General features: G+C 40.0%; 1 protein-coding gene across 2 annotated transcripts in view; it reads left to right on the plus strand.

The window, feature by feature from the left end:
• The window catches only part of MYPN (myopalladin), a 66,623-nt gene that overhangs the window by 31,292 nt on the left and 7,728 nt on the right, over positions 1 to 27,603 (plus strand). For both annotated transcript variants that reach the window (XM_018079909.3, XM_018079908.3), the window contains 14 exons: positions 1,970 to 2,117; positions 3,300 to 3,371; positions 3,580 to 3,721; positions 4,662 to 4,685; positions 6,706 to 6,822; positions 7,267 to 7,636; positions 9,752 to 10,339; positions 12,653 to 12,800; positions 20,993 to 21,214; positions 21,750 to 21,899; positions 22,801 to 22,880; positions 23,379 to 23,505; positions 25,037 to 25,244; positions 25,920 to 26,085. In XM_018079909.3, coding sequence (XP_017935398.2) covers positions 1,970 to 2,117; positions 3,300 to 3,371; positions 3,580 to 3,721; positions 4,662 to 4,685; positions 6,706 to 6,822; positions 7,267 to 7,636; positions 9,752 to 10,339; positions 12,653 to 12,800; positions 20,993 to 21,214; positions 21,750 to 21,899; positions 22,801 to 22,880; positions 23,379 to 23,505; positions 25,037 to 25,244; positions 25,920 to 26,085 — 2,562 coding nt within the window. The remainder of the gene's footprint in view (positions 1 to 1,969; positions 2,118 to 3,299; positions 3,372 to 3,579; positions 3,722 to 4,661; positions 4,686 to 6,705; positions 6,823 to 7,266; positions 7,637 to 9,751; positions 10,340 to 12,652; positions 12,801 to 20,992; positions 21,215 to 21,749; positions 21,900 to 22,800; positions 22,881 to 23,378; positions 23,506 to 25,036; positions 25,245 to 25,919; positions 26,086 to 27,603) is intronic.

Here is a 27,603-nt window from a genome sequence, read left to right on the forward strand (position 1 = left end):
ACATCTTGCATACTTTTTACCATTAAAAAAACTCATAAGTGCAGACCTTTCAGTTTGCAACCTCCAACACATTAGGGCTCTGTTTAGGATTGGATTGTTTGAGTTGGGTTTTGTTTGCATGCCTGTTTGTTTGATTTACAAATAATAGGGAACAAACACACACACGTTCACTTGTGTCTTCAATTTTACATCAAGAATTGAAACTTTAATTTTAAATATAAACACAAGAGGAAAGATGGTACCTTAAAGATTGAACTACTAAAATTAATTTACTAATCCTGAAGCCATTTGACTAGACCCATCTTAAATGCTGATTTAAGCATCTGACTTGGACAAACAGTGCAGTACAATTTCTCACATGAAAATACAGCATGTCATGAATTTTTTGGCAGAATATGAGTACAGAATAATTATTTAGGTTTAAGATAAGGAAATTAATAGATATGCATTAGAGTAAACGGAAATGATGGTATAAAAGACTACTTAATTATAAAAATAAAATATGTCAGATGTCATCTAAAACCTGGGAAATAGTTTTATTTTTCCTAAATTAAATCCATTCCCTGATCATTTAGAATCTGATCCAATCTCTTAAAATCAACAGTCTTTTGGAATCAAAGTCCTTCTGTTAACTGGAAAGAGAGTCAGAGTGGTTGAAAACTAAAATAATCAGTCTTTTGTTTTTAACTCCTTTGCATTCAATCCCAAAAGCAAACTGCTTTATACAGAGAAAATCTTAACCAGATAGACATGCACCCTGTTGGTTTCATCCATCATCAGGGAGCATTATGCTCATTACAAATGTCAGTTTTTAAAATGCAAAGATAAGACATTTGCAGTTTGTTTGACTAAACACCTCAGGTTGACAGCAAATCCTGTTGTATGTGATTTTATGTTCAAAGGCATGAAATATTCCCCACTGAATTGGTTTATGGACTTTGATAAATGTAAGGGTTTAATATAAAACTTAAGATCAAGAAGATCTGAAAGGTTTGGGGATGAATTGCTAAGTTTTCCACAGGTCTAGTTCAGACTTGTCTGTCTCAGGTGTATTTTTTTTCATATTCACCTCATCAGGTGTCAATGTAGCACTGACCATGATCTTGACCACCTGATGGCTTCTCTAAATTACTTACCTCATTAAATTGTGAAGTAATTTTTTTCCTGAGATTAAAAAAAAAAAGCTACTCTGCCATTGTGATCCTCAAATGATCAGGTTTGGGTATAATGAAAGTGTCTTCATTTTTCCTCGGCTTCCAGCTGCCTTCACACGAATCTGAACACTGTAATTAAAGGAATTAATATGAGAACAGGTGCTAAAAGAAGTTCAAAAGAGAAATCAGTGATCACAACAACAGTTGTATCTTCACTCTGAGTAAGGTTTCCTCTGTTTTAAAGGTTGGGCTTCCTGTGGGGACCTGGGCACCTCAAACTGGATAAAAAGACCATCTCTTCACTGTTTGCATTATTTCACTTAGCAATAAAATTAAATAGGGTCAACTCTTATAATCACACATAGAAACAGTGCAGAAGTGAATAGGTGCCAATCTGTACACTATCAGAATTGAGGATATGTTGGTCAGAAAGTATCTATTGTTCAGCAATAAATTATTGAACCTGTACCAAGCAAACCATGGTATTTTCATTATCTTATAGGCCCAAACTTTCCCACAAGAGAAACCAGCACTGTCCTCTGTGAAACCAGCACTGCTTTCTCATGCTGCTCAGAGCTGGGTTAACTCAGGCCATTTATTGCATTTGGTGTGACTGAACAGGGGTGCTAGAGTGGATAGATATGCAGGCTGGCTCCAACAAAATGCAGCTTTACCCAGGAGCACGTGGAATTCAATCCCAGAAGTGAGGCTGATGTGTGAGGTTGATATGCAACTAGACAGACATAACTAAGGAGACACACACACAGAGCTCTGCCTTCCTGTCAGAGAACTTACTCTTGGTTAATATTTCACAGCAAACCAAGGACAGCAGACACCTCTGTGAATGCAGCATCTCCTGCTGTCAGAACTGCAACCAAGCATCAAGAAACCTCCAAGGCAGCACCAGCTGTGCTCCAGCCCGTGTCTGTACCTGTCCAGACTGTGCCAACATCAGTTAATCCGGTATGGGAGACAATACAGGGAACTTCAAGGACAAAAAGCAAACTCTTATAAATCACAGACTGACTCATTCACCTTCAATAGCAGCAGCCTATAAAGTTTTTCTCTCCCTTGCTACAGAACTCACTTGAAATCTTTTCCTTTCAATGAGACTTATTTTAAGCTAAATCATTTCACTACTATGTTTATTTCATATGTAGATATATGTGTTTGCCACATAAGATTTCAATATCCATATCAAAGAGTTTCTAATTATTGTTAGCATACATTTCGAGTTCTTTTTGTTGCAAACTGTCAGAATATTCACAGCTGTGAATTCTTTCCTGATAGGAAAGAGGAGCCACATTTCCTTAAAACTGAAATGTTCATGAGAAACTCGCTTTACACTGCTTTTTGAAAGTTTACAGGCCAGAATTAGGTGGTAACCAATAAACAGATACTGAACAGGTGAAGCAATGCATCTTTTTACTACTATGAGAATAGAACTAAGCCTCTGAGACATTTCACCATTTAAGAGAAGTTGCTTAAGTCAAGAGTAATAGTTATCCAAAAAATCACCACTTCTAATCTTGTTGGTTTATAAAACATCATCTATGTAAATGTGGCTCTGTTTCCTGAGATACTGAATTAGTAATTTTGCTTTTCTGGGGCAATTCTTATTTCACTAAAAGGAAAAACTCTATTAAATAATCAATCTAGAAAACAAAATTTTCCAGGAGAAGAATAACTCCATTCTGATTTCACTGAGTAGGATCAAGAGGGTGATATCTCACCTTCTCAAATGGTTTGGTTTAGGCAAAGGAAAAGAATTACAGTAGCAGTCACACACATGACTTGACTTAACATTTCCTTCTTAACATCCATAAATATTTTGTGAGTAAGGATTTTAAAAACAAAACTACCACCGAGCAGCCAACAAAGGTTTGCCTTAGGGAATTATTAACAAAAGATGTCACAATACGCTGCAGTGAAGTTTTCCTGGCCAAATGGACTCGACTAGGCAATAAAGCACTAGCAGCTTTTTTGCTGTTATCCCATCCAGGATGATCACCAGCAGTTGTCCACAATAGAATTTATATTCATTGCATTGAATATTTTGCCTTGGACTTCACCCACTTCTCCTGTATATGGAAAAATAATGTCTGTACACCTAAACATCATCTTGTGATGTTTTGCAACCTACAGGCCCAGAGCCCCACTAACTATTTACAAGGACTGGATGGAAGGCCTATAATTGCTGCTCCTGTATTTACAAAGGTAATTTGTTCTATGACATATTTGAAAATTAGAGGTCAATTAATCAAGAGATGATAAAAAAATTTCTAGCTATCAAATGTAAAAAAAGGAATTATGCATTTCTGAAGCCACTCAAAGATTTAAGTGGCTTTATTAAATCTTACTGAAATCAGTATTACTTCCAGAGCATTAAGGCATTTACTGACTGTCTATTCATTTTCTCTATTAGATGTTACAGGATATTTCAGCTTCTGAGGGGCAGCTTGTTGTCTTTGAATGTCGGGTGAAAGGAGCTCCTTCCCCAAAGGTTGAATGGTATAGAGAAGGAACACTGATAGAAGATTCTCCAGATTTTAGGATATTACAGAAAAGTATGTTTTCTGTGTTAAAGTATTGTGTCTAATAAAATACAGGCAAGCAAAAAAAATTGCTAACATAGCAACCCTGTGAATTTCTTATTACAATGGTAAGAACCACACAAGCTGAATTTATGGCAATAAATCTGGGTCCCAGAAGCTCAGTGTGAATGAATTGACCAGCACCTCACAGGTAGTATTTGCCTGAGATTCCCCAAACTCTCAAATCATTTTGCCTTCTGCTTTGATCCCTTTGCCACTTCAGTGTCCTCTTCTAATTCAGCCTTACTTCCACTGGGTTTTTTTGAGTTTACACCTTTTATGTAGAGTTCCATTGCCTGTAAATCCCTCACCTTTCAGGTAGGTAACTTTATAATAGTGCTTATGGGCAGAAGATTGCTTATTTATCCACACAAGTAACCTGATGTGCACGTTACCATGCTGACACATGCACGTGTGTGCACGTGATACACAGTAGGTTGCAAACACAGACTTCTCTGGTAATTTTCAAACGCAGTTAAAACATTTGCAATTTTCTCATAAGTCACTGGAATGCTAAAAGTTGAGAAAATTCAACAGAAATTCCTTAAATACGACACTAAACCAAACCTCAGTGAAACAATGGTTCATCATAACATGGTTTTGTGCATCTTAGTTTCAGAAAATGTCTTCAAGATAAAGTAGTACTAATATTGAAAAAAATACTTCTTGCAGAATTTATTTCCTGTTCATAAATTCCCAAAAATGTTCCTAAGTGTTCATATTGTTCAGTGGCTTTGACATGCCATTGAGTAGAAGGCTTGGCTGTCTCTACCATGCCATAAACAGAAAACTGGATCAAATTCCAGTATTCCGTCATATTGAGGAGTCAAACTTTATATTTAGTGCTTAAAAAAAAAAATGTTTGCAAAAGCAACTATATTCAATCTAATAATTCTGCTCTTCTTCCCTTCAGAACCACGATCTATGGCTGAACCAGGTGAGGATCATCAAAAGGCTCGTAATTTTTTCATTATATAAATGTGGTGATTTTCCTTCACAAAACATGGATTATTGAAACTCTATAATTTAATTAATGTAATTTTTTCTTTTCTCCATAATCTATAGCTACTTGTAAGTTGCATTTCACTGTAGACTGTTCCATAAATATATAATTTGAATTAGTTCTATCTCTTTTGAAGAAAGTGTTTCCATTCTGCTTTGATCCAGTTCTAACCCGGGATCTAAATGAGCTAAAGATTAATAAAACCAATGTATAAGGGTCCCCAGTACATCTGAGGTCCAAAAGTACACCAGATGATGTAGGACAGAGCTATTTTTATCTAGTTTACCAGTTAGGGAACATTGCATCAGATGTTTAGCCATGTCAGCCATTCCCTGTGCTCCGGACCAGCGTAATATGAGAGTGCCACATCAGGTGTTCCACCCCTGATATCAGCAAATCCTATAAACATGGCTGGGCCTGCTAATTTCAGGGGTCAGGGTAGAAGGCAGGTTACTTCACATGATTGGAGCAGAGGAGCCTTACAGATTTTGATTACTTCTCCATGAGAGGATCACTCTCCTCAGTATGCTTCTCGCTATTAGAAATATAAAGCTGCCCCTCTTAAGAAGGAAAATTATCAAAGAGTATTAATTCTTACATAATAAACTTCTGTAACTCTTCTCCTTGCCCTATTAGAAGTTTTTTTACCCTGAAAAGTGTCTTGAAAGAAACTCCCTCTTTCTGAGATTTAGGATGGAAAAAAATGGAGCTTCAACCAGCACCCAACGACACTGTTCCCTTACTGTCCTCTGGCATCACTGCTGAGTAATGTGAAGCAGTTTGGAGAGGATCATCAGTTGGGTGCAGTTGTCACAGCCTTATCACCTGCTGCTCATTCAGAAGGAATCTGGATTTCCATGCATGCAGCCACTGGCAAATCCCAGCACGATAAACTACATCTTATAATGCCTTAAACTAGCACTATAGCAAACTATTATTCTCCAGTAGTTGATAGCAAGCAACCTCTTTGTTGCTACTATGTTCCCCTCAGTGATGCCATGAAACAATCAAGCTTAAGTGTGATACGGTTTTCTACAGAAATACTCATAAAATATTTATCCTGTAGGGTTTTAGGAAAGTTTATTGCAAGAGGGTAGCAAAATAGTCACTAACACTAATTTTGAAGAGATTTTATCAGCCCACATTTCATACACTTTAGATGTTGCTCTCCCTCCCCCTCCCAGCCAAACAAAAGACTTAAAATCCCATCACCATAGGTATTTATTGGCTGCTACTGCTGCCCAGACACATCAGATACTGGTCAGACAGGAGTGTCATAATGCCAGACTTTTCAGGATGGAATATAGTTTTTCATAGCACACTTTTGCTAGCACAGTTTTGGTGTCCCTGAGTCTTCTTTGCAAGGAAGTGAAAAGTCACCTTTCTATAAGCATGATTAGCACAACCTCCTCTATCTGCAAATCTGCACTGGTACTTTTGGTAAATGCCAGCCTATATTTTGTGTTTCTCCCTCTCACAAAGTGACTCCACTTGAATTACAATTATATATATATAAGTATATATATATATATAATTATAACTGTTAATTATAATTAATCTTTCCATCTACAGAGATAAAAATATATCTATTTTAGTGAGTTGAGAGTATAGAGTACACTGTATTTTTCTAAATTAAATTTTAAACTGCTTCTGTCTTAAGTCTGTACTTCATGTCCTTAGGAAAACATTTCCCAATGTTTTCCACATGCTGCTGACACCTGTTCTTCACTTCCATTGGGCATGCTGGAGCACAGAGGACAGCAGTTGCTGCAGACAATGCTGATAACAGCTGCTGCACACAAAGGCTGCCAAAATTGATAATACTGATGAAAATAAAATCAAACTGAGCAAGGTTAAAGACCTTAAGGAAATCTCCTGAAGGACAGCCAGGGTTCTGTGTGTTTGTTCACTACATGTTCACTTCAAGTACTAACATTGCTCTGATGCTTTGCAGAGGAAATTTGTACTCTCGTTATTGCTGAAGTATTTTCAGAAGATTCTGGCACTTTCACCTGTACTGCAAACAATAAATATGGCACAGTATCCAGTACAGCACATCTCACTGTCAGAGGTAAGGTTTGTTTTAGTCCTTTGCTCCCTAGTAAATACAAGCAGAGCAGGCTCTGATTTAGGCTGCCAAGGCACCGTACAGAGCGTAAGGGCAGAGTGTGCTGGTGCCTCCAATTCAGCTCAAGTTCTAGAAATGTTCTTCGTAACTGAAAGGTCTGAGAATTCTCTGAAAAGAAAGTTTTTATTTCAAAGATGCTAATGGAATGCATGGGGGACATGGCTGAAGACCATGGCTTGGTTTTCCAAACTAGAACGGTGTCTCTTTTCCCTCCACCTTTACAATAGTCCTTTTTTACAGGACTGTTGTTGTTATATAAACAAAGTCAAACAACTCAGTCCAACAGCCAGAAGGACACCAGAGTGAGTTTTCTGAACTGTAATTTTGTGATTTTATTTCACTATGATTTATGGTATTTACGTAAAAGCTCCCTGTTCACTCTTTCAGCATCCGAAGACAGCAGCAATGCTGCCACCCTTCACACCACGAGCTCCATCGACTTCGTTGCTACTGAACACCAACCTCCCCCACACACTCCTTCCCCCCACGGAACAAACCAAACACCCAAACCTAAACTTGAAGGTGTTCTCGTGAACCACAACGAACCCAGATCGAGTTCCAAGGTAGGGCTCCGGGTGCACTTCAAGCTGCCCGAAGACGAGAAAGGAAGTGAATCATCATCAGAGGATGGACCCGGTGCTACAAACCAAATCAGACCCAACCATTTCCCAGAGAAGATAAACGGACAGCCAATGAAAATAACTGAGCCAACTTCACCATCCAAAGAGCCTCCCCCGGTACTGGCTAAACCAAAGCTGTAAGTAAACAGAATTCTAAGGCTCAGGAGCATCACTGATATTGTTCAGTATTTATAGACCATGGCACTATTGCACTAGAGCAAAAACTCAAACACAGAGAAAAAAGACAGTCAGTATCACATGGCACTGGCCTAATTAGCCATACTTTCAGAAAACATATTCTACATATTCTGTATATCCCTCTTAGGAAAAGTGTTCTCCAATTTTAAAAGGAAAATGTTTTCCCTCTGAAATGTTATTAATTCCACAATGTTTTCTGCTGCAGTCAAAAGGTAAACAACCCTGCTTTTATGCAGGCAAAATAAAAGCAGGTTCCTCACACATGTCACCCAGTTCTGGGTATGCAATTTTGCCAAAATCAGACATATTCGGTCTCACACATAGTATGGACTGGCAACTAGAGGGCAGCTGTTGTCCCAAAGGCCATTCCTCATGACTTTATGTCCCACAAGCAAAATCGCCTCCTAAAATGGATAAAACATTTGAAAATGTTTGCTAATGTGAAACCCCTTGAACTAAGAAGCACCTGCACAGCTAGTGCACCATGAGCTCAAGGGGAAATATGAAGAAGTAGTATAGTTGTCTTAGAGAACAATTTGTGGAATTTACACTGCACTTTGTTAAGTAATATGTTTTCAGCATTTTTTCAGCCTCCCACATCTAGTTTAACAAAAAATCCTTAATTTTATTTCTTGAATACAACCATAGGCTCAGGAAGGACTTTATAAAGTAATTCATTGGTACTTTTAAGCAGGGCTGTAATTTCATAGCATAAATATTACAAGGAGAAGAGAGAACTTACATACCATGTAGCAGAGGAAAAATTTGGAGCACTGATTTTTTTTACTTTATGAAGCCCATATTGACAGCACTGTCTACTTTCAGAGCTGTGGTGTGTTTAAGGGAGGAGCAGAAGCAGTATTTAAGTTGTGAAATGCTTGCATAAAGCAGCATTTCTCTCACACACACCCCAGAAAAACCCTCTGTAGCAAAGGAGTGCTTTATTATGCAGATGTATTTACGAAGGACACAAAATCAGGACCACACAACTTCTAACTCTCTAACATTTTACTTTTTGAAAGCTTGAAATAGTTTTATTATCTAAATTATTACAATAATATATAATGATAATTGTTTTAACAATTATATCTAAATTATCTACCCTTATGGTTATTTTTAATACATTATAGAAACAGTAATTCTTTTAACTAAAAAGAAGTTCTGTTGACCATGTATTTGGTTTGTCAGTACCAGCTGTAGTTGGTCTCTACTTCTACATTTTTCACTTTTTATCAACAGTCATTTAATAGTTTATAGCATGACCATTTTCCATATCCTCTATGTCCTTTCTGGTTTTGGAAGGGAAAAAAACAGCCTGTTTTTCATGTGCTATATTTCTATATACATAAAAACTAAATAAAACACTTGACAAGGCAAAATAATTCTCCTTAATTGCAAAACAGTTGACATATCTAGCAGATAGAATCTAGAAAACAACAACAGCATGAAATGCAAGTCCTCTCTTATTTAGACACCCCTGCCTGTCACTGAATGTCAACACCAACTAAACTACATTGGCAATACCTCTTATAGTGGATTATTACAAAGCCTTATGAGTCAAAATGCTGGTCTCAGAACTTGCTTCAACAGGAGGTAAATTCACTTCAATCTGGCTTATAAATGCTCATTTAAAATATGATACACCAAATCTTACTCTTAGTTGCACAAGCAGTGAGGTGCTAAGATGACAGGGAGCAGAATCTGACAATGCTGTGCCTTAAATATCTTCAAGCAAAAGTTATATTTATATTTCACATGATCAAATGTAAGAATTATCTTCCATCAAATAATTTTCAGACAAAAAGCTTTTGTGCCTCTGGCAAAGAAGGGGAGAGGAAGGAAAAGTTTATTTTAGTAGCAAACTAATATTATGCTCTTCTCATAATGATAGAGAATAAGTCAGGTAGGAGTTTCCTCTGTCTCTTATGGTATCACAGGACATTTTTTTCCCCCTCACAACTCATTTTTCTCTCTCAATTCATATATGGAAATGTAGTCAACTGGCATATTTCAGGGCTTATAACCAATTTTGCTCATCTTTATTTTATGTGCAGTGATCAGAGCCAGTTAAAACAGCTCCACAACCAGGTCTTGCTTGAACAGCAGCAGGTGTATCAGGCATCTCTAAGAGAGCTGTCATTCAACACGGTTTCATTGAATTCTGCTACTTCACTCCACCAACAGTCCACCTCAACTCTGTACAAGCAAAGCTCAGCCTCTGCTTCACAAGCTTTTGGCTACACCCGCCCTAAGCAGTTCCTGCCACCCCAAACCTCACCACCGGCCAGCTCCTTGGCCAGCTCCTCCCCTGCAGCATTCAGCAACGTCCCTCAAGCAACCCAGAGAACAAACAGCATGGAAAATTTCCCAGGAAATCCCCCACCTGCCCAGTCGAGGTCCTCGGGCGGGTTTACAGGCAAAAGTGAACAGTGTGTCGGAGGCCCCAAGGAGCCCGCGGTGCCCCCGTTAACGCTCTCCACATCCAGCACAAAACACTTCCAGCCCCAGACCGTGGCTCCTGCTCCCATCTCCCCGACTGCACGGATCCAGAACCCCGTGGCTTTCCTCAGTGCTGTCCTTCCCTCGCTTCCTGCTGCGCCATCAACCAACGCCATGGGCCTGCCCAGGAGTACTCCAGCCATGTAAGTACCATGAGCCACGTGCACAGAAGCAGGGATAAGAAATACTCAGAGGAAACCAGGATGTGCTTCTGTTCAAGGGTTCAGCAGGGGATTCACTGCAATGCAAGTCATTCGTAAAGTAGAAAAGTGAGTTACTCGTGTATTCTGGTCATTTAATCTAACCTTTACATTCAGTTAAGAAAGGAAGAGATAATACCTTCTATAATAAGGTACACCAAGGGTAAGATGAATTCAAGACAGAGAAATGTGAGTGTGTAAACAGATATATACAAGAATGTGGGAGCTCAGAGATTCATAAGACTGTACTAGTGGGAGAAAAGAGATTTCATGAGCTTGCAGGATTTGCCTACATGAGGCACAAAAACATTCTTACCTATTGTAAGCAACAAGTAAAGTTTTGAAAGGTACCTCATAATGCAAGTTATTCTTTTAGTCCAGGAAAATCTAAGAAATAACTTATGGAAAGGTATTTTTCTGGTTGCAGTACTTTCTACATTTGAAGTCCTCCAGAAAATCTCAGGACAGTTAATGGTTTGCACACAAATACTTTAATTGACAGCCACCATGATTTCTGTGAGAAAATAGCTACGATAATATAAGCAAATAAGGATGATGATGTACTGGCAAGGTTTTGGCCTTATGAGTTTCTTCTTTACTGGTAGAGTTGAAGTGAAATCCCTTTTATGGACCATGTGAACCCAGTGTTAGCATGGCCAGCCCCAGTAGATTGGTACAGCTATTTACCCATAGAACCCCAAATTCTGCACAAAGTAAGGAATATAAGGAAATTATATCAACGGTACAGTTCAGGGTAGTGATAGCCACCAGTAAGTCACAATCTCCTGACTATCCCATGGATACTACAGTAACCAATCTGTTATTACAACAGAAGAATGTGTCCCTGCATGTGTACCATTCCCCACTCTGTGTGCCAAGAAATCCTGCCTTCAAACCATGACTGCCCTCCTACTCAGAGAGCTCCCAGTTGCCCAGCACAGCCACACAATTGCCATCACCCTGTGGCACTTGTCTGGAGGCCTTCCTGGCTCTTGCATCCCAATCAGGCACACAGCATGAAGTGATAAGATCCACAGTGAAGGTTTTAACTGTGGCCAACTCAATCCTTCAGCCTGCTTTCACAATGCTGCAAAAGCAACCAAAAATCAACTGCAACTGGCACCAGTCCCCTTCCTGCCCTTCAGAGCTGGTGCCCAAGTGCTCAGCTGCTGTTCTCTTTGCATTAATGACATTGAACCCTTGCAAAGAGACTTCCTTTTTCTCACTGCACAGTAAGTCATTACGATCTGCCTACCAGGCAGGGCAGTTAAATATTGTTTTCTCCATTTTAGCTCTGCTGGGTCCCAGCCCAGTGCTGAATTCCTAGAGCACAACTAGAGCTCAGTGTGCTGAGATCCAGATCTTGACCTCTGCATGGGAGAGAGTCTAAGTGGGGGTACAAAAGGCCAGGAAGGAACCTGAACAGGATCTGGGATAATCCGCAAATACCTATGGAAACTTCAGCTTCCTTTTGTGGCATTATAATGATAGTAACTCTGGTGAAGGAGGGAGAGCTCGCTGGGCCTGCAGGACAACAAAAGGGAGATACTTTGCAGAGCAATCATCAGTTATGCCTTCATCAGGAGTCACTGTAATTACAATCCCAACTCCCAGTAAACTCCCAGAAAGTTGCACACTTTCTAGCAGTGTCCTGCTGCTCTGCTTCAGCAGTGCACTCTCACAGTCTCCTGACAGTCTTATTTAAGAATTGAACGATTTTCAAACCTTAAACAGACTGCATCTATAACATAGAAATAAAAAATAACTGTTGAGGTTAGGTATCATAAAAGGGTGAGAGAAATAAAAGAAGCAAAAGTTCATGGAAAGAGTAAATGATCAATGAAGATGTGAGATAAGGATCAATGACAAATTGTATTACCTTTTAAATTATTGTCTGATACAGTCATACGTACACATTGTACACCTAAGGTAACTCCTACACACATTTCTTTAGCATTTACTGTGACCTAATTATTGCAGGACAAATATAAATGGAACTGAGATGCTTATTATACTATTATAATGCTTATTCTCTATAACATGTGTGGTTTTAATTCCTACTGGCATGGGAATGGGATGCACCATTAAGATAGTACCAAAAAAAAAAAAATCAAATGCTGTATTGTGGTTTAGTTACTATGTAAATAAATAATAGGTTCCTCCAGACAAATGAAGTGTAACATATCATGTAACACAGGTGACAAAATATGTATATACTGGTTGCTGCATGTTAGTATCAGAATTTTCTTTTAATAGCCCAACCCAGGGATCAAGAAAGAAAAATCTGAAGCCTCTGCCATTAGCAACAAGTGATTCCATTCGGGAAAATAAAGCTGCTCTTTTAAAGGACCTGGAAAGAAAATTGCATTTCAGAGAGGATGTTAATCAACACAGCAGTCAGCAGGTAAGAAAATCAAGTCTTATTAAAATAAGTTTTGGCTCATGAACAAGTCATGTATTACGACTGTGGAACAAAAGGTGTTTGGGTGGTTGAGCTGCTACACTGCTTTGCAGGGTGAGCTTTGGTGGTGAGCTGTGCTTTGGAACAGCAAACTCTAGCTTTAAACAGGAAGCATGAGGGGATGCAGCTGTAGAAGATTTAGTCTGTGACTCACCAGCATTTTTCATTTCTGATCATCTCAGAGGCTGGTAGGAATGTAACACTTCTTTGTTTTCACGGAAGCCTCTGGACAGCAGCTTTCATTTTTTTGCTTTACAAGTTGCTCAACTTAAAATTAAAGAGTAATCAAACTGTTTAGGAAAAGGTTTTTGTTTTTTCTTTTGGTTGAACTAAAGTGGGGGGTCAATTTTTAGCATTAAACCTATTTTTCCAGATCTCCAAATTTATATGAATTAACAAAGACTTTTGGGGAACTTTATTATTATTATTATTATTATTTATTATTAGAGTTTAGCAAAATAGCAAGCCTTTTACAAAGTTCAAGGAACTAAATATCAGTTCATTCTTAACTGGAATCAATAAATTCACTGGATCTGGACACTGTCTATGAAATTAAAAAAGAAGTAGGACATACTAAGGACTGTTGGATAGCTGTTCCACCTGTTGGTGATTATTCTTCTCTCACCTTGGCCATGGAGCCCTCAATAGCCATCCCACCAGCTCAGGCTTAACCCAGCAAATTAGGTTTTACCCTGATCTGTTGTCAAGGAACTTTTCACAATGTCCATCAGCCTCTCTGACAGAGAACATGCAAAGATAAGCAAAAAGCCACGGAGTCTTTAGAGCAAATTACCCTCTGTGGACAACTGCAGTGTAATCCCTGGTTTTTTTAATGTTGCTGTTGACCTTTCTTTCTGGCAGATCACACTGCCAAAGCACTTTGAGTAAAACAGCTGGCAAGAACTGTGTTTTGCAGATGAATCACAAGTGTTGCAAATTGTACTTGCTATAGTAGTAAGACAAATTATTTAGAGAGCTACTGTGAAATACCAGTCAATCTTTTGAGTTAACTCCATGATAACCCCTTTAGAAACAACCATAACTACTAGTCTCAAAGTTATCTGCTGACAGCAAAAATTATATATACACTTATTTGCTATTCTGGAGGAGACCAAAACTAAATCTTGATTCTCCAATTCCTCAAACATTGAAAAGCCTCAAAGCTGACACTTCTCTAATTGTTATGGTAATTATAATGCCAATGAACTAAACAACAGTTCTGGAATTATTCAATAAAAGTTCCCTCATTTTCCTCTCGGTTCCCACCTTCTGACTTTACTCTTCCACATCCAGGAAAAGCATGGCTAGACTTCACTGCTAACTCCAGCAACTTCTTGTTTGAGTTTGCTCCTCAGTGAAAGCAGTGATTTTTTAAATAGATGAGAAGATGAACAGTATTTCCCGAAATTCCTATTGCTTTACACTATAGAGAACAACCAACATCATGAAAATAATATGTTGGAGTGCTGGATCCACACTCATAGATTTTGTCCTGTTTTTTTTCCTCTTGCAGTTAAACATGGAATTAAAAAGGAGACATTGTCATTCTATACATGGCATATCTGTGTTAAATTGATACCAGGAAAAAACACCCTGTCATTTCTGCAGATGGCAGTCTGCAGCATTGCCAGGTGAAATTCCAAAACCTCAAAATCCTGTACAGTAGTAAAAATAAATTCATTAACTGATAACAAAGGAAGGGGGAGTGAAGAAGCTGGGCCTGGTTTATACATTTTGGTTATAAGAAGTACAAACTGTGCTCACAGTGTCATTTACTATGAAGAATGTCGAGTGAATGGCAACACCGACTGGCTGTGCCTTATGGAAGACTCAGCAGCCTTATTTTTAGGACAAAGAGTAAACCTACAAGTGTTTAGAAAATTATGCACAGCCCTTACATGAATATACTCTTTACTTTTGCTAGACAGCATTTGATAAGAAATTTCAGAGCAAAAGAGATGTGGGGTTTGTCCGAAAGCTTTTAGATCATTAAAAACCAAAGCCTGTAGAGCTGCAGATTCCAACTCATCACACAGCCCACACCACCAGTAACACCTCAACACTGAGCAAACAGAACTATCTCCTCACAGTTCCCACCTTAAGCAGTCAGCTTCAGAAAGGTCCCAAGAATCACCAGAAGCTGTTTTCTAGGGCACCAGAATTACGTTTCATTTGATCACTCCAAAAATCTTCCTCAAAGCCAAGCTTTGCATCGTCTCTCAAAGGTCAGCAAATGTAGGCAATTTTTGATTAAGGAGGGAAATTAAACCACAAAGACTCCTCACAGAAGCTTCTCTGCTCTGTGCTAGAAATGAGATTTAAGAACCTGACTGAGACAAATTACCAGATCTTGATATTAATGGGTACAAACTCTCTATAATTGTGGGAATGAATAGTTGAACAACCACTTGTAGCTGCCTTCTCAAGACCTAGATCTAATCAATAATAAAGTAGAGATAGGTTTTCATGGCAGGGATCCTGGCTTGCAGAACTCATCATGTGAGAAAGGGAACCTGAACTCCCCATGCTTGCACACACACTCACTCCAGCTAAGTCTGTGGGCATTGGAGATGGCCACCTCATTTGCTTTCCCTTCTGTTTTCCCCTTGCTTAATCACTTTGAACTGTATTTTCAATATTGTCTAGCTGGACAATGACTTGCTAGTCTCTTCAAGGGTTTACATTTACATTTGGGCAAGCATGTCTTGTGCCACGTAAGACACCCAGTACAATCCATCTGCAAGAAGTAAATTGCTAAAATGGCACCTCTTCATGGGACATGATCAGTGAAGAAAAGCATCCATGTTGGACCTGTTGTTTTTTGATTCTCACTGCTGAAAGGGGAGCAGGGAGAGGAGAGAGAATCCAAACTAAAAAGAAGACTTCAGTCAGAGCAGCCTAGATTAGACTGTGAAGCCAAGGAGTGTTACAGCTTGGAAAGAGACATTGAGATGCAACATAAGCCAGTTTTTTAGATAAACTGTAACATGGATTTTGAATAAGTCTGCCAAAAAGCCAACCTAGTAAAAGTTACAAAACTGAGATTAAATTGGGAAATTCGTCTAGAGTTGGCAATGAGTGGCCAACAGAATTGTTATACAGCATATGAGAATCAACATTTGAATAAAGATCCTCTAGCCTTTCTGTTTGTGGCAATTTCCATGAGTTACTAAGCTAACATCAGATTATTTTGATTCTACAAGCTTCTACTAACTGTTAGCATGGATATTCACTAAGATCTGAATCTTGCTAAAGATAGATTTTAACTTCAACAGAGCCAGGATTTTAGAACCTTTATTCATATACAAAGGTGCTTAGAACCTTATAGGAAATACTACACTCTATGCAATTTCTTTTTTGCCAAAAATGTTCACAGGTAGCAGAATGGCTCTGGAGTTAAATTATTTGACTCAAGATCTAGGATACCATGATCCAACTCTGCTCTGTCACAGACCTTCTGTACCACCTTAACAGGTCCCTCAGCTTCTTTAGGCCTCAATTTCTCATATGTAAAATGCAGGTAATAGCCCTGCCCTGAAGAGTGCCTTGATGTCAGGTGCTCAAAAATGATGGTGGTGGGACCAAACAGATCCATCAGAGAGACAAAACGATGTGAATCTGTACCTTCAGCAAGACTTGCACTGAGAGAAGATTTTGTTTGCCACACTGGTCAAAGTACAGCCACCCACCAGCACCCTACAACAACAGTGCCAAGGCACAGCAAGGGCAAGGAGCTCCCCAGAAGGGAAGGCGCATTTCACTGCCCCAAATTTCCACTAGAGATGCATAATCACCAGCACATTTCCTGACTTTGGCCAGTTTTAAGTCTTTTACCCTTCTATACTCTGACAGTATTAATGCAACACCACCTGCTCCCCCTTTGCACGCTGTGCACACCAAACAACATGCATTACATGTAAGAGAAATAACCAGATTTCAGCAGCTGCAGTCTACTCAGCATACATAGATCATTATATACAATTATAATATTATACATGATATGCATTATACTTTGTACAGCACATCACATCACTAGATAGGAGCTGGAATTTACAGTCTTTTAGCTGGTAGATAGCACAATTTTAAATATCTAGCTACTATATTAAACAAGTGTGTGAATCCCTGCCTGTAGAAGTTTCATGTTCCAGGAAAGTTGCCAAAAAAGTAGCTGCAATCCTGCATTTTGGGCTCAAAATCAGGGCTTGAACCCCTGTGCTCTTTCCCTCAGTCTCCTCAGTGGGATGAACTGCAGCCTAGTTTTAACATTGTACCCAGTGATCACACTGACTTGTTCTTCATGTGATGCTTTACAAAATACTTGTCTGAACCACAACCACAAACACTTTGCCCTACACCACTTTCATAATCACATTCAGAAATAGGCTCATGGCTTCTGTGATAAAAGCAGTTCTTCAGAAAGCCATATTAACAACTGTGTTCTTGCTAATCCTAACAGAAACTCTACCAAACAAGCAAAAACCTCCAAGATTATATTCTCTATAAAACAGTGTATTCTCACTTTTTTCAGAGATTTCTGCTCTTTGTAAGAAGTTTGGTATTACACCTTCAGTCTATGTACATTGATGTTCAGATTTTCACAGCAAAGTTAACTCAGTCGTGTTGGTTTGTGTGCAAACTTATAGCAGCACATGCACACTGAACAACACATTTAGAAAGGCAAAGACTGAAGTGTGAGCACAACAGTCTGGGGCTGTGTGAACCCTAACTTCGAAATTTTCTGATTTAAAATGTATTTTTGAACATAACTCCTCAAAATGACCGGTCCAAACTTGTGCAGTCAGCCTGCACAGTCCCTAGATAATGACACCTGGGGCTTCCATGGGCAGGCAGGGCAGCAGCCTCCAGGAATGACAGCCTGGTGCTGACAGTGCAGCAATATGGGCAAGTTCTCACAGACTGCTCCTGTTGTACCCACATCCCTCCAGAGTCACATGCAAAGAAACGTGAGAGAAAACCTGCCCATGAAAAAAGGGAGGAATGCATTTTGTGGAGCCCCTATCAGAACTGTGTCCAGTTCTGGGCCCTCAGTTCAGGAAGGACATGGAGGGGCTGGAGCAGGTCCAGAGAAGAGCAACGAGGTTGGTGAAGGGACTCGAGCACAATTCCCATGAGGAGAGGCTGAGGGAGCTGGGGCTGTTCAGCCTGGAGAAGAGGAGGCTCAGGGGAGACCTCCTCACTCTCTACAACTGCCTGACAGAAGGTTGTAGCCAGGTGGGGGTTGATCTCTTCTCCCAGGAACCAGCAGTAGGACAAGAGAGCTCGGTCTTAAGCTCTGCCAGGGGAGGTTTAGGTTGGATATTAGGCAGAAATTTTTTAGAGAGGGGGAACTGGAATGGGCTGCCCAGGGAGGGGGTGGAGTCACCGTCCCTGGAGGTGTTTAAGGTGAGACTGGATGTGGCATCAGTGCCATGGGCTGGGAACCACAGCGGGGTTGGATCAAGGGTTGGACTTGATGATCTCGGAGGTCCTTTCCAACCTGGCTGATTCCATGATCATGTTTTCTTCTGCAAACAGACATGTGCCCCTATTTCTCAACAAAGTAGTTTGTAGGAAGTTAATGTCCTCAGCACATCAGCCAGGAAAAAAATGATACGCTGTGTACACAGAAAACTTTTTAAGATCTAAAAGAGATGTAAGGTTAATTTGGCTAAGTACAATTTGAAAATGTAAGTTTAATTTATGTTAGTTGGTTAGGCCACTTAAGACAAATTGGCACTTTTGGAGTAGATGAAATAAAAGATGTTAATTGTCTTTAAGCATTATTTGGTTTCATCTGTGAGCCATCATGGCTACAGCAACCCTACACTATTGATTTCTTATTACGTACCATGACTTCTTTCGGACAGCAATAATCTGGATAAAAAATCTGTATGAAAAACTGCTGACAACTCAGATATCTATAAACAATTCTGGGCTCTGCCATCAGCTCACCGTATTTCAATGCCTTTTAACTCTGCTCTACAGCTTTTGGATAGCTCTCTGACTTTGAGAAATCTTAACACTTTCCATCTCCACTCATTTTATTCTAATGAGAGTTCAGAGTTGCCCTCTCTGAGCAAAAATTCTTCATGAGCTTACTGTGTCTAACTTCTGAGATAACCCATTTATGCATCAATTTGCCTACTCTGCCCATCAGCCCTTTTGCCCTCCAAACACACATAACACTTGACAAATGGTTTATCTTTGTAAAGGGAATAACTGCTCAAATATGATAAACGAGAAACATGTCTGCAAAACAGTGTACTTAGCTTTATAATTAGGCTGTCATTTAACCAATATCCAGAAATAATTACAAAATTCGAGAGGTTCATTACAAAAAACCATAATGTGTTTAAACAGGCAGAAATGGGACTCTCTGTACCATACTTGCTATGCTACCCCGACCTTTATTCATGTGACAAATCATTAGATGACAGAAAGGGAAGATTACTCCTACCTTAATTAATCCTTAATTAGCCTCCACATTTCCAAAGGTCAAACAGCATGTGAAATCCCTGAAAACAATTTCATTCTTAGGAGAATTACTTGGAGTATCTTCAGCTAATACTGAAAAATTTAGACACTCAAGGTAAACCTTTCTCAGTAGGTCAAATCTCTGCCATAGATTTTGCTCTCTGCTGCCAAGAACTACCTAAACAACATGAAGGAAACTACTGAAACCTCTCAAACGAGTGGAAGGAAAACAAAACTTCAAATGTGGTCTTCAGTTGGTGAGAAATTAGGGATTCTCCGGCTTTACACCGGCGTAACTAAGATGGCAATGTGAGCCATTAAAGCAATTTGCTGACACATGCTGCAGGAGAGAAACTCAGCTCAACAAGATGAAACTTTATGAGGCTGTTTGGTGGTTCCCAGCTGCTGGCCAGCCCACTGGGAAGGTGGCTGGTACCATCCAGGGCCTGGCTCGCAGCCTCTGGCACGTCTCACTCTGCCACAGACCTGCCAGCTGGAAGCTCCTGCTTGGCCAAGAGGGACCTGCAGGAGAGTGTCAGAGAGGAGACTGCCCCTGTCAGAGTGGGAGGGAGGAAGGTGTTAAAGGGAAGGAAGGTCTTGATGGGGGCATTCAGCAGCCTCAGCTCCCTGTGAATGCTCCTGGTACCCTGTAATTATCCCCACTGCTCCAAAGCTGGGTGGGAGCAGCAGACCTGCAGCATCACAGGAGCAAGGGGGAGTGAAAGGAGGACTCAGTTTCCAGCAAATTCCTTTCCTCCCTACTCCGAGCTGTCTGCCTTTTCCCACCATAGCTAATCTTTTCTAGAGCTGAACTTACAGCAATCTCCCCAAAAGAGAGATTTTGGATGAAGAGACCAACACGCAACACATACCATTACCATTCCAAAAATCAGATGTTACCAGGGCATTTAATCCACCATTGGGAACTTCCAGCCTTTTTTACTTTGTGGTTGCCATGTTTTCTTCCTCTCACCAAGTCTCACAAACCCCTGTCTCCTCAAAACTCCACTGCAATGTCTACATTTTTGGCCACTTGTCCTCTTGGCCTCCTGACAAAATCAGAAGAGTTGTTAGCTAATATTCTGTGCTACCTCTCCATCTTTTCTCCTTACTATCTGGGAACTGCTGGTCAAGAGCCTAATCAGCAATATCATGGTATGATCAGGGATGTAAGTGCCAGTGGTTTGGGATATCTGCTAGTTCTTTAGTTAATTGTCTGTAAGATTTCAGACAAGATGCATTTTCTGAACCTTGTTTTTTCAGTGAATGCAATAAATCTAAGGATTGGCTACATCCTTATTTAGTATTCACAGGTTTCTAAAAAAAAACTGAGAATTGTGCTTTTGGAATTACACAAGTACATTTTGCTTTCTCAGTAACATCAGCTAGAAATCTATTCGAGTTTTAACCTGAAGGTAAATTACTCTGAAAATATTTCACTTTCTTCCTAGACTTAGAGGAATTGAGGGGTTTTTTTGCTGTCTTTGAAAAAACTCAGTTTCATTAGTTACATTCTGCAAACTTAAGATGCAGTATCTGTGTCTGCAAACCAAATTCACACTGTTTCACTCATTTCAGAAGTGTTGTAAAAGTGCCAACGGCTGCAAATACCTCAGAACATGACTGGTTTAGTCCAGAACTGTGCCTCTCTCATCCTGCAGGAATACAGGATTTCAAGCTTTGAGCAGAGGCTGATGAACGAAATAGAATTTCGCCTTGAACGAACCCCGGTGGATGAATCCGACGATGAAGTCCAACACGAGGAAATCCCTACAGGCAAATACATAGCACCCATCTTTGATAAGAGACTCAAACACTTCCGGGTAATGGAAGGATCCCCTGTCATATTCACCTGCAAAATAGTTGGAATACCTGTTCCTAAGGTAAGCCATTCTCACTGTTACCAGTAAAGGAATAAAAAACAACTACCTACCATTTTCTATACATCCCTCTGGAAAGTCTCACTCCTCAGAACATGGCTCTGTGGAGAGAGTTCTAAAAGTAATCATTCCCCCTTCCTTTCCAAAATAACAATATCTGCTCCTGAACATGTATCAGGCCTTGAGGTACCATAGGGACTGCCACAAACCACCTGACTGCAAGAGAAACAGAACTGCATAAACCCTCAGAAAGTCAACTGCTCAGAAAGACTAGAACCGACCTGAGATAACCAGTAACGTGTCTAGAGCCAAGAAAAGAGAACCTGACAGGTCCAGCTGTGATGTGAAGCTTTCAGAGCTCAACCTGGAATCATTCTAGTTCACATTATAACTGATCTGCAAAGTTTATAACACTCTAAAATTTTTACTAGCTATTGGTCAACTTGTGTCATGTTCTTATCTATGTTTTTCTAGTCCCTGTTCCACTGCAGAGCAAGTGTTAAGTCACAGGGGGTGTGGGGGGGTCTGATCACTGCAGGTGTACTGGTTCAAGGACGGCAAGCAGATCTCAAAGAAAAACACACATTTCAAAATGAACAGAGAAGAAGATGGAACATGCTCCTTACATATTGAAGCTGCTACCAACGATGATGATGGCAACTATACTATTATGGCTGCAAACCCACAAGTAAGATGATTTAGTTTCTTTTACAAAAATGCTTGTTTCACCTTTTTCTAATATATATTAATAGGAACAGAGATTGGGCCACCTAGGCTAACACTGAGTGGTGACTGTATCATAAATTAGATGCTTCAGAGCATAGGAGAGGAACACATGTAAAGAAGACTGATAGAACTAATCCCCTATTCTTAACACACCCAGTCAAAAGCATTAAGGACAATTTTCATGTCAGTAACTTCTGCCCACTGATAGGTACCTTTTGAGATGTGGCAACAAGACAGACATGATATTTCAGGCAGAAGAAACATCAATTCATGCAAGGAGAAATAAAAAGATACATCAAGTTTGGAAGTGTTACCAAACATAATTATTCTCTATCTAGGATGCAAAGACGTGGATCTGCAAATAGTTTCATCCCCCAATACCATTCTTCTTCATCCCATGTGCTAGATTAGCTTTTTATTTAGAAGTACATTCAAGCAAATCAAGCAACTTTTCCCAGTTTCAATTTTTGCTCCTTTCTGAATTGTATTTCTTCTCAGGTTCTGTGTGGCTGCACTGACGAGTATGCCAGTACAAAGGTACTGGCAGACAGCACCTGTGGCAGGAGTAAACAAGCAGGGACAGGTAGTGCTGAAGCTGGGTCACACAGCACCACTGTCACATGCATTGCCACAGCCTGGAAGGGTCACAGAAACACACTGCTCTAGATACACAAAGGAACTCCTGTCTCAACTGCACTCCACCACACGCTGATAGCATTTGCTTTGGAGAAGTAACATTTAGACTACAGTTCAGCTACTTTATAAAAATAAATCCTAATGCATTGTAAATGTTCAATGTTTATACTTTAAAATGAAATAAGCTATTAACCAATTATTAATTCTGTTTCCTTTGTGATTTGCAGGGGAGAATCAGTTGTTCAGGCCACCTGATGGTTCAAAGTGTCCCTGTGCGGAGCCGAATATCAACAACTCAGCCTCACAGGTGAAAGAAAAAAGTCCCTCAGACCTTTTTAATGCTTCTCACTGAAGGCATCCAAACTAACCAGCTACTGTATTTCTAGGCACTCACTGAATTTCTGTTCTCAATCCTAAAATGGAAGTAACAGCAGCACTTCCCCTCCAACATAGGTCCCTTCTGTATTGTAATATTTTTAACGTCGTCCTCAAATACAGGGAAGTTTAATTTCATTTACCTGTTGCAGTGAAGCCAAAGGCAAGGGATGGATTAGCAAGATGCAATTCAGCCGAAAAGAAGCAAGGCCAGCTTGGGAATCCCAAGATATTACATGATATAGTTAACTTGATAACCTTTCTAAATGGAAAATATGCAAGAATTCAATTACAATCACTCCATTTCTTTCTGCCCTTTTCTATAACTCAAGCTATCTGTTCATCCTTTCCCCCAATTCCTTCCCTTTTTTAAGCATTAGGAAAAAAAGGTTTGACTTTCAAACACACACATGCAATTTTTGTGCTGCAGAACACGACCCCGAGTGCCAGAAGGAGACAAAGAGGCAGTTCAAGAACGCTTTTTCAGGCCGTACTTCCTACAGGCTCCAGGTGACATGGTAGCACACGAAGGGCGACTCTGTAGGTTGGACTGCAAGGTATTCACTGGTTCCTCTGCTCATTCTCACTTTCCCTACCTCTGTACATGTGTTGCTTGGTGTTTTCACGTTCTTTGTTGCTTGCATGAACATTTTTCATTCAAGTTTTAATGCTTACTTTTTAAAAACTATTTCTTGTTGCCATTGTCTCTGAGCTGATTCCAGGGATTTCTCTTGAATACATGCTCTATGGACTGAAGAGCACAGAGAACACAACCCAGAAACAGAAGGCTCACTTGCAAGGTTGTTCAAATTACTAGATATGTTCACCATGTCCTTTACCAGTATAAACTCCAGAAGTCCTGCTCCATTATCAGATTCTTGAACGTAATCCATAATAGCACAAAATGGTGAAAAGAGAGCATTCAGCACTTTATATTGTGTTCAAGCAAGTGTTCCCATTGCATTGCACTGAACTACTGAAGGTTAATAGTCCCAGAGAAGAGGGAACAGAGTCCAGTTTATTTTATGCTTCCCCAGCATGCACAGACGCAGAAACATCCCCATTAACTGATTCAAATCGCAGCATGAGGGAGCTGTCAGAGGTTAGAGGGCACGTAGTGAACATCCTGTGATTGAATACCCTGAAGAAAACCATCTGCTCCAACATACTTTGGTAGCCCCTTCATGTCCCAGTAGCCCAGCAAAGGTGGTAATGCTGACACTCACCTCTTCCATGCTCCAGAATGTCTCCTGCCCTCGAGTGGGCAGAAACTCTGAAGCACAGCTTAATGCTCTGAGGATGAACAGGATTCATTGCTACCTCATTTATGACATAAAGTTTAGCAGGAGCATGCCAAAGAATTTGGTTATTCCTAGTTCTGCTATCCCAGCAGAGCTCGGGAAGCCTTAAAGCATGTCTACTATTGCATGAACCAGAAGAGAGCAGTGCTCATTCAGGCAAGTTCCACTTCCCCCTTTTTCTGCTTTGTAAAATATTGTTTGGAAAGCAGTATTTTAGGCATGAGTAAGTACTGCTACCCCTTGGAAAGATTTTTAACATTATTATACAGTCTAATAGTATAACAGTATTTTAAAAAAACCTTAGTCTGCAGTGTCCTAAAGCACATAAGTTCAACAGCTACAAAGTATTAAATAATTTTTCATCACATTTTACAAAATATAAAGTCATTTGTATAGAACTCTTCTTCATCTCTATTAAACTCTGTAGTGTTTTAGATCCAGGGTTTTGATTCATACTCAGCACAAAAAAAAAAAAAGGAAACCAGCAGATTATTAGGAGTCTTTTGTGAATCTCATATTACAAAGTTTCTTCCTTTCTGACTAAGAAAAAGGAAAGCATTACTTGTATTTTTTTCTCTTTTTGCTTGCTTGTTTTCTCATTTTCTCCCTTTTGGAACTGGTGAGCAGACAAACAGAAGCTGAGAAATAGTTAAAAAAACCCAGAATCTTTCTTCCCTATATTCTGACATCATTCAGAGGGTGTCTGGGAAGAAAAAAAAAGCCTACCTACAAATTTACTGAACTCTGTTTGTCAGTGTTGGTCTCGAGCTCTCTCCCTGTCTGTTAGGTGAGTGGGTTACCAACTCCAGACCTGACGTGGCTCCTCAATGGCAAACCTGTGCTCCCAGACGGCACCCACAAGATGCTGGTCAGAGAGACAGGGGTTCACTCTCTGCTGATTGATCCTCTCTCCCAAAACGATGCTGGAACTTACACCTGCCTTGCCACTAATAGAACAGGACAAAATTCCTTCAGTCTGGAGCTCACCGTTGTAGGTAAGAAACGCTGAAAAACTAGACAGTGATGAAGTTACTTGTACGTGCCTCTGCAAACTTGCCTTACGTGGTTTCCTTACAGACAAGTATAAATAAAGAGTTAATGCACTGAGAGCAGGGAAAACCAACAGCTACAAAACTCCTCTGATGGAGGGAAATGCACCTGGTGTTCAGTTGACAGGGGCACTCCTGTTACTAAATAGAGGGCTGTAAGAATTCTACCTTACCTCTCTTGTCTGGGAAAAATGATCCTTAATTTTCTCTCCAGAAAATCCTTAGCTTTTGAATTCATAATATATGTTGAGGTGTCCTAGATTTCAGTCCAAATTTTATTGAAAATGTTTATAAATAGAAAAACATAAATCTGAACACTACTCTTTAATAAGGCCTTTCAAGATCTGAGATATTGAATTTCATAAGTCTAGCATTAATTTCCTGCAATGGTAGTATGTTTAGACCCACCAGAGATGCATCCATTCTTTTGCAAACTTCAGTTCTGCCTATTATTTACTTTATGTTCCCTTACAGAGGCTATATCATGACATTGCACTTCCCTTCCAATAAAAATTCACTGCCTATTTTGATGTCACAAGAATAATTTTTTATCATGTTCTTCCATACTGTTTGAAGCAAAACAATTATAAAATATCTGTTGTTCAATAATTCTTTTTCCAGCAAAGGAAGTAAAAAGAGCCCCCATGTTCTTGGAGAAGCTTCAGAACTGTGGTGTTCCAGAAGGGTACCCCGTCAGATTAGAGTGCAGAGTTGTGGGAATGCCACCCCCCGTATTTTACTGGAAGAAGGATAATGAGACCCTCCCATCAAACAGAGAGAGGATGAGGTACTGTGCCATTACACCCATGCTTGAAGTTTCTTGTGGCTGGACCAACTGTTTTTCCATGAAAACCTGTGTGATAAGTACAGATGGTGGTGTTTTTAAAACAACTTCTTTCATCTACAAAAAGTTGTAAAAGGCTTGCTCTCCTGTGAGGTGAACAATGGCTATTTCCTTGGCTCAGAAAAAGGCATGGAGCATGACACACCACTGCTTCAGAGAGTGGGGACAGAGCTGATAGGCCTGATAGAGCATATGAATCTCTTCAAAGACACTGATACAGTATTTTAATGCATTTAGGCACCTTATTCTCTCAGAACTAGACTGAGGAAAAAACAGTTTAAACTATGTATGAATTCAAACTCAGAACAGCTAGAACCTGGTTTTGAGTGCCCCTGAGCATGAGATGATGGAGCTCATCATATCAGACATAGAGGCTGATAACCAAGTTGGTCAAAAACAAAGGCAAAGACTTTGATCCATGCTTAGAAAAAACAACCCCTCTGCTATTTCAGACTGCCTGCCCCAAAGGCTTCCAGTGGCTCAGCACAGATCCATGGGCAGCACTGTCCTTGTTTGTCCTCTCTTGCCTCACTTTTATCTTCCTGCCTGAAGCCAAGAGATGTTTTTGTATCACCATATGGACACACACCAGCCTCTATACCACTGCACCCCCAGCATAAGGCAAATTATGTAGTGCAGGGAGCAAAAGGTGAATGTTCCCTTTTATATTAGAGCTGTCAGAAGCACAAAATGTCCTCCTGACCTCAAAGTCTGTGGTTTCATTCTAGTTCATAAGGAAACAAACTTCAGAACATCCTGCAACATCCTGTACTCATCTCCCACCTCTCCCTTTATAAAGAGAGGTTGGGTTGATAAAAAGGACCAACCTCACCCTAGACAGCAGAGGAGTCTCAGTTCTACACTACTGAAAAGTTTTTCCTGGAAACTGCAGCCAGAAAGTCTTAGATTACCAAAGAGCAAAGGAAGCAGAGACAATAATGAAGTAGGCTTCTTTTAGAGTGTTGGCCAAACAAGTCTTGCAGATTTTGCCACTCTGTCATTTTCTCACGGAAAAGGGTGCCCCAAAAAAGCTGCTGCCTCGCTCTGGTTACTGTTGTGAAAAATACCACAACTTCATACAAGTGTTCTTGGTATTTTGTTATTCTTCCAGTTTCTGAACTAGGAGAAAATACAGTATGACTGCACGGCAGATTTGCATGGGTTTAGTTCATTGGAATTCAATAAATAATTCTAATATTAATACATGCAGAGCAACAAGTCAGTTCCCACTGTCACACCATGGCTGTGCACAAAGGAGAGCAGCCAGAACAGATTTCAGCTACTCTGATCACTGAAAGCAAATCTATTGACTACAACTTCCTCCTGAGGGGAAGAGGGGCAGGCACTGATCTCTTCTCTGTGGGGACCAGGGACAGGACCCAGAGGAATGGCCTGAAGTTGTGTCAGGGGAGGTTTAGTTTGAATATTAGGGAAAGGTTCTTCCCCCAGAGGGTGGTTGGG

Source organism: Manacus vitellinus, unplaced genomic scaffold (genome assembly GCF_001715985.3).
Source record: "Manacus vitellinus isolate BGI_N305 unplaced genomic scaffold, ASM171598v3 scaffold_48_pilon, whole genome shotgun sequence".
NCBI classification, from domain to species: Eukaryota; Metazoa; Chordata; class Aves; order Passeriformes; family Pipridae; genus Manacus; species Manacus vitellinus.